This window comes from Pogona vitticeps, chromosome 2 (genome assembly GCF_051106095.1).
Source record: "Pogona vitticeps strain Pit_001003342236 chromosome 2, PviZW2.1, whole genome shotgun sequence".
In the NCBI taxonomy this organism is placed as follows: domain Eukaryota; kingdom Metazoa; phylum Chordata; class Lepidosauria; order Squamata; family Agamidae; genus Pogona; species Pogona vitticeps.
Window position 1 is genome coordinate 217,204,715 of NC_135784.1, and position 13,043 is coordinate 217,217,757.

General features: G+C 43.9%; 1 protein-coding gene across 21 annotated transcripts in view; it reads left to right on the plus strand.

Moving 5' to 3' along the window:
- ELAVL2 (ELAV like RNA binding protein 2) overlaps positions 1–13,043 on the plus strand; it is a 258,364-nt gene that overhangs the window by 27,743 nt on the left and 217,578 nt on the right. For 12 of the 21 annotated variants that reach the window (XM_078384898.1, XM_078384904.1, XM_078384908.1 and 9 more), the window contains exon 1: positions 11,591–12,219. The exons of 3 other annotated variants lie outside the window; for them this stretch is intronic. Coding sequence is in view for 1 of the 18 variants with exons in the window: in XM_078384894.1 (XP_078241020.1) it covers positions 12,903–12,912 (10 nt within the window). In the remaining 17 variants the exon portion in view is untranslated. Of the gene's footprint in view, positions 1–11,590; positions 12,220–12,637; positions 12,913–13,043 lie in introns of those variants that run through there. 6 more of the 21 variants (XM_078384894.1, XM_078384897.1, XM_078384905.1 and 3 more) reach the window with 3 other exon arrangements.

Genomic DNA, 13,043 nt, shown 5'->3' on the forward strand with positions numbered 1-13,043 from the left:
CATGGAATGAATTACAATTGTCTTGCAAAGCACCACTGTACTATCATGGCACAATAATTGCAAAAGGCTATTATGATCATTGTAACCCATTATAATCAATGAATCTCTTATTGCAATTTCTGCAATCCTGTCCCGATTGTTTCAAAAGCCAAAATGTAACCTGAATGCCCATACATGCATATTTTATAATGTATAAATCTACTACAAAGCAAGCTCCATTGGATTCAATGGGATTTTCCCCCAAGCAAGTGTATATTACAGGCTATGGAACTTTAGATCCAGATGTGACCTTTCTAGGGCCCCATTGCACCATTATCCTAGCTTTTGTATTGAGGCTGTCCTATTGTGGGCACATCATGTGAAGGCATGATCCTCTGGAAAAGACACTGGTGCTGGGAAAGGTGGAAGGCAGCAGGAAAAGAGGAAGACCAAATATGAGAGGGACTGACTTGCTAAAGAAAGCCACAGAGCTTGAGTCTATAAGAGCTGTTGAGGACAGGATCTTTTGGAGATCATTCATTCATGGAGTTGCCATAAGTTGGAGGTGACTTGGTGGCATATAACAACAACAACCAAATGTTAGAAAGTCTCTCTTAAATTATAAATAGTAAGAGGTTTCATTTAAAACATGCCAGAGCTTTTGAACTTATCATTTTGTATTTAGCCCCACAAATTCCTAGAATAAAACTAATGATATTAAAGTAGGGTACCCAGTGTGGTGTAGTTAATAGAGTGACTGACTAGGACTCTGGAAACCAGACTTCAAATTCCCACTTGGCCATGGGAACTCACTGTGGGAGTTGAACTGGTAAAACCACTGCTTAAATATATCAGTTTCACTGAAAGCCCTTTTAGGGTCACTACAAGGTTCCAACTTGATGGCCCTGCTTTGATTAGGATTCCTACATTGAGCAAGGGATTGGATCTGAATAAGTAGATAAATAACTAATTACTGGAAAATGGAAAATGAAATTTAATTTGGCTCTTTGGATTTTAAAAAAATCAGTATCTTTGATGTGTAGGATTTCAGCCTGTATCCTGAATTGCCTGTATTGCTCATGTATGCTTTCAAGGAAATTTCCCATAGAGAGCCGGACCTATATAACTTTAGCATTTGGACTGAAACATAAGCTTTTAATTGTTTAATGGAATATTCCTCATGTTGTTTTTGTTTTTTAATTTATATACCTCACCATGGTGCTATAGCAATCTCTGGGCAGTTTGCAGCATATTTATGGAAACAACAATTGCCCCCCCCCCCTCCGTGAGCTGCCTCCTCAGTTTACCAATTTCAGAAGAATGGAAGTCTGAATCCACCTTGAGCCAGCTACCTGAATCTGTCAGGATCAAGCTCATGCCATGAGCAAAAGCTTGACTGCAGTACTGCAATTTAACCATTGCACCATGGGGGGGCGTTGGATGACAACTCCCTCAATCCCTAGACAGGTTGGCAAATGGTGGTCGTCCAACATGTATGAAAGAAACCAGGTTGGAGGAGCCTAGCTGAATGGATCTTGGAGAATCTGAAATCTGTCCAAACCATGACCCAAAGGTGTACTTTGGTACTCAGTGCCAGTGAACTAGGACTTGCCTCCTGGTCTTCTCCCACTGCAGCCCCAGTGGGATCCATACTCTGCTTTAGAGGTTTACTACACAGTCTGGAACAGTTTTCTAGGATACATAGAAGGAGCTGTGGGGAGGGGGCTGTCATCAAGGCTGGCTGAAGATGTGGGATAGAGTCCCAAGTTTAACTAATCTGATATATTTAGCTTTTCAGTCCCTTTTATCACACCAGGCAAAGATACACTGGCGTTCTTTACAGATCTTGTGCATGAATTGATGCTATCATATACATGAAGCATTTTGTACACTTTTCATGAAAATGTACAGCAAATGCACTATCTTTTGTATAGTCACAAAAAATTATTTATGATTCCAATGGTGATTATACCTGTCAATGAAATGCCACCGTTGCTGAAATAGCAGCTGAATGAGCCCATAGTTTTCAGATACCACAAGAGAAAATAAAGAATATGCCATGTGTTGTCTCTGTAAGTGACATGGGCTGTAGTCCTCAACATATATATTTGAATATAAATGACACTAAGACTTATGGCTATGCAAATCTTCCTTTCCATTTTCTCAAATATGGTATAAATCTATAGCTTAACCTTAATTTCAGTTTGATCATAACATTTGGCTAAACATAGTAGTAGCTTTCCTAGAATAAGACTACTGATATCAATGGAATTAAAGTTAAAAGACTGAACAATAGGTCTGTTCTAAGTGAGACCAGTATTGGATTTTACACACTGCTTTGAATGTGTTTTAAATATCTCCCTTTTCATATGTGCATCTTCTGTGTGCAATTGTATTAGCTAAAGATATAATGATATGTTATAACTGTACAATATATAATTTATATATTATAACGCTATATGATATAGCACTATTAGGAATAACAGAAACTTGTAATGGACAATAGCCATTATTTTTCAGCAATATATTATTAGCAGAACAATTACTGAGGAAGAGCTATACTTTAATGCAGTGCATACTTCTTTCTTCCTTAGTTAATTGCACGAAAACATTAAACTCATGTTCCTTAAAGTATTATTCATTTCTGGCCTGTTTTATCTTTTCAGATTGTAGGTGCAGGCTGATCACTACAATAGCTAGCTTCACCCCCCTTCTTGCTTTGCCAAGTTTATAGAAACAATTAAGATAAGTAGATTTTGCTTGCTAAATTCTAAAGTATGAATTCTTATAATGCATTGTAATATTAAATAGTTGGTTAGAATTAATAGTGCCTCATATGAAAATAATTTATAGGAGTACTCTACCTCCTTCCCCTTTTAAAAAAAGTAATGTGTTTTAACCTTTTTATATATAATGCACAGTGTGATGTATATACTATCATGAGATGGGAAAAATATTCTTACATTAAGCATTTTCAGCAGAAGTTAATTTTAGCGCTTCCCAAGACTCGCTGCATTCCCAAGGCTCGTTCCCAAGACTCGTAACAGTGTTCCGTGTCTAGTCGCGCTGGCCATGTGACCACAGAAACTGTCTACGGACAAACGCTGGCTCTACGGCTTGGAGATGGGGATGAGCACTGTGCCCAAGAGTCGGACACGACTGGACTAAATGTCAGGGGAACCTTTACCTTTACCTTAAGACTCGTTGCAGAAAGAAATATACAGTGCATCCAGAAAATAATGGAGCATTCTGGAGAAATGAAGTGTACACAAAACTATGCACACATGTTAAGACATAAATGACTAAAATGTGTGCAAATTGAAAAAAAAACACAAACATGATTTAATCAAGGACGAATGTGTTAAATAGGTAAAGTATATATATAAATGCACTTCATACCTTTGACATAATGTGTAAAATAAATATGTTAAGAAAATGTACAAAAATAGGTGGAGATTCCAGCAGACATCTCACAATTGTGAAATGCAACAAAATCAGAACTGAAATATTTTCAAATTTCTGGATATCTTAGGATAAGTGTTCACTATATTCTGAAGTCTATGCAGAGGAGAAAACAATGGGACTTACGCTATACAGAACCAAAATATTGTCCATCTAGTTCAGTATTGTCTACTCTGTAACAGAGGCTGGTCTGTTAGGACAAGCAGGACATAGCCCCCCACCAGTGGTTAGAAAGGGTGGTAGAAGCCAAACTTCTGTCTCCAGCAGAGAATCAAGCAGGATAGTGTAGAAGCCTGCTGAACCAACAAAATATACTATTCTTTTAAATGTGAATAGTTGGATTGTGGTATTGCCAAGAAGGGGATCTAACCAGAATTAGTCAGCAGTACCATCTCTTTTGGGCTTCCTTCCTATTGAACAGTGTACCCTACTGGTTATTAGTAGCACAAAGTAGGAACCATTTCTATACTGACTAGCAGTGATACTCCTGAATACCAGGCAGGACTCTTTGGTCTGGAGATGAACCTGTCACCTTCTTCCAAAATTCATGTTCTGCCACTGAGCTACAGCTGTCCAGAGCCTAGCCAAATCTACTTGGAAGAAACAGCTGTTCCACCCATGGTATATAAATGAGTTAGCAGGACAGAATGGGATAAAACAATGTACAATCAAGTAAATTACACATTAGTATTACAGTTATCTGCAAATAGTAACATAATTATTAAATAATGCAAGTAAATACTAGTCATATAAACGCTTGTTATCTGTGCTGTAAGCAGGTGGTCGCCTTCCTCCTTTCTTTCCTCTGTTAGTGGTTGAACCAGGTACCCTGCAACTATTATGGATATAACTCCCATCAGTCCCTGTCCTCATGGCCAACTTTCAAAAGTAATGGAAGTCACTGTCTAAGCCAGTGGTCCCCAACCTTGGGCCTCCAGATGTTCTTGGACTGCAACTCCCAGAAGCCTTCACCACTGCCTCTGCTGGCCAGGATTTATGGGAGCTGAAGTCCAAGAACATCTGGAAGCCCAAGGTTGAGGACCACTGATCTAAGCCACCTGGAGGACATGAGCTTTGGGGATGTAGAAGGCATATCTGGAGTGTTTACTACTGAGAGAATATGAGGAGAGCATAAGAGTTATTTCCAACATCCTTATGGACTATAACCCAGAGTAGCCCTTGTGGTTGTTTCTTCTTATCCTTTTCAAGGAAAAGTACCATGCAAGTGGATCTAAAAACACAATATGACTTTTTCAGCGTGAATGGCCATGGTGACTCTTACTATAGAGAAGGAATACAACCACATACCTGGACATGAACTTACTGTCAGTTATCTCAGTGGCTCCTAGATATTGGCTATGAGCCCATCAATGAGATGTTAGCTTTTGACAACTACTCAGCCCTTCCAATATAATGCACCAGCAAGCCCATAGTACCTTGTACCATCTCCAAAAGTAAGCATAGCAGGAACCATCCAAAGAGCCTCTTCAGTGGCTGCCCCAATTTTGGGAAATGTCTTTTGGGAAAGAGTGGTTCTGTCCTCTCTATGATGGTAGATGGTCACCATTTAAGTAGGGTTTGGGGTCATTCCTACTTTTTTTAGTCTCCTGTATTGATCTGTTTTTAACTTGCTGCATTGAATTGCTCAAGATGGCTCCAGTGTTTATGGTCTGATGTTTTGAGTAATTTCATTGCACTTGTTTGAACTTACTAGAGTTTGCTCTTTTGAGCTCTTTCTGGAGGAAAGTAGGGGATATAAATCTTTGAAATAATTAGAAAAACATTTAAAGCTGTCAATCTACTGAGCGCCTGTAGTTCATTATTTAGAAATGTGAGAAAACCAAAGGGGTTAAAAATGCTAAGAAATTCTAGGTTTTGGCCAGCCATTTTCCACTCTGTTGCACAATATTTTGTGCTCCATATGAAAGATGCAGCCTCCACAAAGCTGTCTCTCACAAATCCTCACAACACATGGAAAAGTAAACCCTGTCATTATCCCCATATTACATCACAGGGATGAAGAGAAGTTTTAGGATGGTTATAATTGCTGAAGACCACCGCATGTATTTGGAAAGTGGGTTAAGATGTGGACCACTGGAATTCTGGCTGACAGAACTTTGTATTAACGTTCCCATCACCACCACGTCCGTGCCTTCCTCTCTCAGACCTTTCCATCTTCACCTCAGTAGACAGAATCTTATTTTGGCATGAGCCGTTTTCTTCCCGAAACAGGGAGGAGCCGAGTCCCTGACACCATTAGCCTTCCGAACAGGATTTGTTGCTTACGCAAACATATGGCTCATTTTTCTTACACCAATCCAGTAATTATTCCGAAGCTCATTAGTCAGGCTCTCCTTCCCCTTTCAGAGATGACTTTGCTAATTTATGATCCCTAAGGGACGTGAGTGCGCGCGCGCGCGCGCGCGTGTAGGTACAGAGAAGGGGCCATTTCCCCCCAACGAACAGGCTATGGGCCTCTTGTGTTTATGTAGATTACAAAATGCTCTTTAATTCGTCTGTTAAAGAAATGGCGTTGGCCAGGATTTCCAGCTCCGTCTCAAAGATTAATTTGGCTCCAACTTAAAAGAGTTTTTTCTTCAGCGGGAATCGGAACCATTCACATTTGTTAAAACAAGTGTCATTTAAGGATACACATCACACATCTTCTTTCTTCCCACCTTCCCCTTTTTATAGAGCAACACTGGCAGTCTATGGGTGGTTACCGTCACAGAGCAGGCTCCTCTCAGGGAAGTGGCCGTGGCAGCCTTCTCCAGCCTGGTGCTTTTCAGGCACTGCAGATTACAATTCCCATCAGCACCAGGCCTTGTGTCTTAGGATGATAGAACAGTAGTCTAGGACCTCTGGAGGGCAGGGAGTTGGGGAGGACTCAGCTAGAGGATTCGAATTGGAATCAAGGCTCGGTTAAGACTCCTTTTTTTTCCCTGCTCCCTTGCTCAAAACGTGCTCCGGAGGGTGGCCTATTAGCAACAAGCTGTTTTCATTTCCTTCCTGTCCGCAGCCCAGGGTTTCGTTTCTTAAATTATGGAGTAGATTTTAACAATAATAATGGAGGGAGGGGTGGCAACCACAGAGAAGCGAGCGGGATGGGTAGTTGCTGCTCCCTTCGCCCCCTCCTCGGGGTGGTTTTATCGCCAGCCTAAAGTTTGGCGCCTGGCGGACGTCTCTCTCTCAAACACACCCCTTCCCTGCGAGTCGCGAACCCCCCCCCTCCCGCGTCCCCCATTCAAGTGATTATCTGCCCAGGACCTCTCGAGCCATCTCCAGCTCTGCAGCGTGCTGATAAGACAGCTGTTTCTCTCGCCGCCGTGTCTCTCCGGGCCTCGGTCTGTCTTTGGGTACAAACTGTGGCTTTGTTCCCCTGGCCTGGTGCTGTCACTTTCTCTGTTGTGCGGGCGTTTGATCCGAGCACAAAAGGGCGGGTGGGCGGAGGTGCAAGGAAGAGAAAGAGAAGGGGAAGCCGGGCGGGGGGGGGAGAGGGAGAGACTCCGGGAGAGCTGATCGTCTGGCTGATACAGGCAGGGTCTTTGAAAAGGGAAAGGGAGAGGGCGGGGGCTTCGAGGCGGATCGTCCCCAAGTTGAAGGAGAGCTGGACGGGAGAAATACCCACCAAGCACCTCAACAAAGCGGAGGGCCCCTGCCGCCCTCCACAACCCCCACCCCACTTTCCTAGTTTTTATTCTAGCAAACGGGCGAAGGATAACGAGTTCTCGTAGAGAAAGCAAGCAGATGGCTCCCTCCAATCTGAATCCAAATAACGATCATTTATCTTGCCTTTCAAGAAGTTACGAGGTCGCGAGTGTCTCTGCCGGGAAAGGCTAATTTTTAAAGCTCCCCCCCCCCCGCCCAACCTCCGCCGTCGCCTTACGATCTTCTTTCCTTGCCTCCACCCTTCTTTGTATTTGCTCATCATTCATTGAGGAGAAAAGGGGCGAGGGAAAGCAGGACTGTTTAAGGCTACCGCATCATGTTTTATTATTGTTGTTGTTGTTTATATCATGAAAGAGGGAATTTGTGGGATCCTTCGATGTAGGAGCTCCCTAAACTGGTTTCCTTGCGCGATCCTTCTTCGGGGTTTTAACTTTCCGAAGAAAGTCCCACTGAGTTTCATTTGGGCAGTTTACATCAATAGTCTTTAAAATTGTAACTTTAGTTTTGCGACAGGACTTTCTTCCATGTAAACCTCCTTAGAATCTGAGTCTTTCGGTAAATACAGTTTCCTGGGCGCGAGGGGGGAGGCAAAAGGATGCCTCAGTCTGAAAGGAAGAGAGATGGACATCCGTATAGGTAAGTCTCGGTTAAGTTTCAGGCCCGTTCAGGCAATAGTTTACAGAAAGGTAGAAGAAAAAGAAAGAAAATCTCACCCCCACCCTCCACTCCAACGTTAGAAGAGAAAAATCTGTCTAGGGCGGGTTGAGTGAGCAGCAGTCTGACAAAGCTTTTTTCCAGATATGATGCGGTTGGTTTGACTCCTTTCTCCTTGGAATATCTGTGGTATACTTGTAATTGCGTTAGGGAGCATCTTCGGTAAACATGACCTGAAGGAGACCCTTTCCCAAAGCAGCTACTTCCTAAGCCCGATGTCTCAGCTCACATGGCGTCACACAGGGTCAGCACCGGTGACCTTGAGTTTAACGTGGCTTCCGAACAGAACAGAGCCTTCGTTATGTTGCAGGTGTTTTATTCCGAATCCTGGCCCTTCTCCGTGCGATCGAGACCGCCGAGTGGATTTCTTTTCTGTTTTCATTTCTTTTTTAAAGTGACATCGCTTTATCGCCATTATCAGTCCATAGCTTGTGAAAGGGAATTTAAAAATAAACAGGTGGTTGGCGTTTTACTCACAAAGAAATAAAGAAAGAACCTCAAACGCTTTGTGTGATTTTCTTGGGCCCCGATCTTAAGAGACATTCTGAAAAGATACGGAGAGAGACGCTTTTGACTGGGCAAGCGACAGTGGAAGAGCAGCTGGGCACCTCTGTCCATGGTGCTGAAAGGTCCCTAACTTTCTTAGATGGGCGTTTTGATTCTTGCAGAGAATTTTAATTGTGTTTGGTTTCCTACCCCCGCCCCAAGTCCTGAAAAGAGTAATAAATCCAGTACACCGGATGGCAGACGAATGTTGCAATCAGCCTGCTGGTTCTGCTGAACTTGCCAGTAGCCTATCTTAATTGTTTTGAGCTTGGTGTATCCTTGCTGCTGTCATGTAATGCAGGGGCGTAATGACTCTCATCCACCTTATTCGGGGTATGCAGAGCGAATTGTTATTTCTTCTGGAGAGGTAACACAAAGTCAAACCTTTTTCTTTTGTTGCTGTAGTCTTAACTGGATGTGGAAGGAAAGCCGCCAGAGGAACTAGATTAATCTTTTCCTCCATGCCTTACGTTGGAGAGGGGGTTTCTTGTGGAAAATGTTTTGGAGGAAAAGGCCAAGACCTCCCACCTTTAAAAAGGACGAGGGAACCGTACAAGCACCATTGCCTGTAACAAACCCTTTAAAACCATCTCCTCACTTTAGCGGTTGCTTTCCTGATTAATTTCATTTGCTACCATGTTAAGTGCCTATTTTACCTACGGATTTTTTTTCCTTGTTGTTGTCTTCTTAAAATCGGCTGGAACTATCTGAAGGACAGGAGTCTTTATAACTTGCTCTGCCTCCTTCGTTGCTTGGCACTTCCTTTAGGACTAAAATCTTCATTTGGTCGTTGGCGAAAGTTGGCTTCTGAAGTGTTTTCTCTAAAAAGAGAAAATGGCGAGGAGGGGGTGAGGAGAAAGGGGGCATTTGAGATTTTGGGGTGATTTATCCTGAGATGTTGTTTTTCAAAACTTGGCAAAGCAATTTTGGTGTGTGTGGTTTTTTTTTTTTTAAAAAAAGATTGATTTAATTCAAGATAAGGTGGCACTTGACTAAACCGTTGACGTTTTAACATTTTTGTTTCCTTTTGTTGCTTGGACGAGGTTGCCACGCTCGTTAGAAGGTCCCCGAAATAGCCGCAATTTGAGTTACAAGAGTTTACAGGACCAAGAAACTTTTCTTGGGCTTTGGCTATCGAGAGGAGAGGATGCCGAAGATCTTCTTCTTGTTGTTATTCTTCTTGTTGTTCTTCTTCTTCCAGGTGAATTTTTCAACACCGATTTGTCACACAATAATCGGGCGTCATAAAAGATAAGGGGGAGAGGCATGTTTTTGCTCCCCTGGGCGGGCAGAAACGTGCAGGGTTTTGTTCTAACGGGAGGGTCGGTTGGAAACCTAAACGGGTGGCTAACTTTATTGCATAATTAGGTGATCCCCACACTCATCCTTTCAAGTGGAATCAGCCAACGCGGGTGGCGTTTATGGCACATCAAGCTAGGAAATTTTACCCCAGGCGCTTCCTTGAAGTGGGTGTGATTTGAAAGAAAGTTATAGTCAAGATTTTCCAGGGAAGTGGAGTCAGTTGTGAGGGAAGCTTTCCCCTCCCCCAAAATTTTTTTTGCAGTGCTTCTTAGGATTTTGAGGGGGGGGGAAGAGGAAGGGATGGAGATTTACTTCACCCCAAGGGAATTTAAGGTGGATGCATTAGTTCCAAAGAGAGATGGTTCAGTACAACTTCTGTACTGAAGCACAAAGTGGAGGGTTCTCTGTGGGAGGAGATGGGGGCTGTTCTGTTTCACCTGTAGGCTGCTAGGCAGTGTAAAATTGCCTCCCTCATCCCCTATGTGTATTGGGACGTCGATCGAGGACCGAGATTATAGGGTCCAAACAGCAAGATATCCGAAGGCTCCCGCATCCTTGCTGTCAGTCACAGTCCAGGGTAGACTCCCGGGGGGAAAGACTCCTTGGCCCTGACACCTCTTTCTCACGGCTGTTGCCTGCCCAGTTGCACTAAAGTGCGGCGGTTGGAGGGGGGTATCATTCTTTTGAAGGGCATCTCCTGTTGGATTTTTGCAATTAAAAACATCGCGGGTCCCCCCCCCTTTTTTTTTGTAATCTAGAGAGCATTGAAGAGAAAAAACCGATTGGTGTGCAGAGGAAGGACATGGGAAGGGCAAAGCGATGAAAAAGCCTCTGTGATGTGTGTAGACCGCAATAAATAAATAAGCAAATCCTCCTCAAACATAATTAAGTCAGAACAATCAGGGAGGGGAACCGAGCTTTCTCTTTCAGCCCTATCACAAATCCTCATTGAAGCTCTCCCCCGCACCATCAAGAGGCAACTTGGGGGAACATCTCGAATGATGATACTCTCCCCCCGTCCAGCTTCCATTAAGAGTAGCTAAGTGATGGTGGGAGTTGGAGCAAATGCCTGAAAGTTGCATCATCTAAGAGTGACATAGCACAGAATCTTCCGAATTAAAAAGAAAAGAGAGACACGCCCAAGCAATCAATCAGTAAGTAAGGAAGTCAGGGTAATTTGTGATAGCAACACATCACAGATAAGCCCACTATCTTTGGGGGTGCAGATGGGGCTATCTTTAAAGTTGTCTGGCCAAGAGAGAATCATCCTAACTCTCGCTTCTTGCTCCGAAGGGAGTTCATATTTCCCTCTATCATCTCATGGTTTTACCTCCCGCCTCCTCTTCCTTCTCATGTGGCTGCCCTACATAAAACTCCATAGTGGAGATGGGAGGGAGGGCGAGTGTTCGTTTCTAGTCATCGGATATAGAGGACGACGACAGAGCCTCTCGTGGAAGTAGCACCATCATCCCCATTCCCTTCTATGTCTCAGAAAAGTTGCAACCCATTCATACAATTTCGGGTCCAAAGATAGGATGCAAAAGATGTAAGGAATTTATAGTATTGCCTTTGACTGGTTCAGAGTTTTTCTGCCAAACGGAAGAAAGGGGAGAGAGGGAAGGAGGGAAGGAGAAACGACTGCGCAGAAACTTCTCTGCCAGCCACATCCTACGCTGCTTTTTTTCCAAATACGCTGCCTCTCGCCTCCTTTTCTCTCTGCCTCCTTGCCCTGTGCTGAGTATGGCATTGCTCGGCGCAACGCAGCCTGCAACGGGACTCCATTGAGGCTGCCGGAGTGACAGGGCGCGGAAGCCAATCAGAAGCGACCGGTTCCTTGGGGTGGCGCCAGATGCGGCCCCACGGACCAATCGGAGAAGAAAGGAATCCGGCGAGCAGGTTCAGTTGTCTCTGGATTCGGCGTATACTTCCGCGCGTGGCACTCGGGGTAGGTGGGAGAACCCGGCACGGCTGCAGAGACACATACGCGCGCACACTCGTGCGGAAGCAGAGGAGCGCCGAGTGATACGGTTCCTATAAATCTGGGCTCCAGTCCATCTCTCATTTAAGGCGTCCTCTCCCCTTATGCCTGTTCTCAGTTAAGAGATGCTGCAGCTTACTTCGACTGGGAGCTGCTAGAAAGAAGGAGGCAGAGAGAGGGAGGCTTTCTTTTAAGCAGTCCTCCTTTCATCCCTTCTTTCCTTTGTTCCTACCTTTTATTTCTCCTCCCCTCCCCCCTTTTTTTGTTTAGCTGTGTTGTAACGAGAGAGCAACCTATCTTGTCACGCTTCTTTTAAAAAAAGTTTCCCCCCTTTTTCTTTTTCAATCCTTCCTCTCAATTTCTTTTCCTATTGTGGAAGGGGAGAAAAGCAGCTTTGGTTATTTTTATTTTTATTTTTTTCCTCCATTTTTTTTATATCTTCAATTTACAACTGTCCCGAAATTTAGGGTTGGGGTTGTTGTCTTGAGACCTACCCATCTGCTTCATAACCCAGCTTTCTTGGGAGAACCCTACACCGTTACCTTTAAAAAAAACTGAAGCGAAAAAAGGTAAGTCGTGTTTTGTTTTAAAATATATATATCTATACTCTGTGCTTATCATTTAATGTTTTTATAGCAGTTGGGTTGGCTATCTTACCCACAGAAAAGCTAAGAGTGCATGTAGTAGACAATTAAGTTTATCGCACACGCTTCTGCTTGCCTTAGAACAGTTCGTGTCCATTGCACAGGGCTGGTAAGGTGAGGGACCCATCTGCGATTAGAAATGCCGGGATGAAAGGTATCCCTGGTAGACTGTGATGATAATTTACCAGTTTCATCGTATTACATTTGCATTTAGGCGATAAAATGCTCATAGGCAAGAAATGTATAAGCTAGCCGGGAGGGGTGCACGTAAAGTTCACCACCTTTTTAAAAGCGGGGGGGGGGGGGAGAGAAGAGCATCTGACAGTGAAATAGGTTTTCTCACGTTGTACCATCAGGAAGCGCCCAATACGCTCTGGCTGGAGAGATGAACGGATGGTATGAGTATCGCTTTGAGGAGCTTAAACCGGCGTTTGCAGATCAGAGGGGATAAGCTCCCAACTCTAATTGCATTAGCCAAATAGCATTTGGTGGCTTGGGAAGGAGAAAGGGAGGGAGAACGGGTGGGGAGGCGGAGATGAACGAAGCAACATAAACGCTGCCAGAAGCCATGCCTTGAAAGCCTGGTGTGTGTTTCACTGTCAAAGCGGATGACTCCAGGTATGTCAGGAGATGATGCACCGATTGGTATTTCCCTACTGGGTGTGCGTTTTGCTGGGGAGGGGAAAGCAAAGAACCGGAATCCTTGAGGAACCTTTCCCTGGTAATGATCGCGCTGCGTAGGGAGGGTT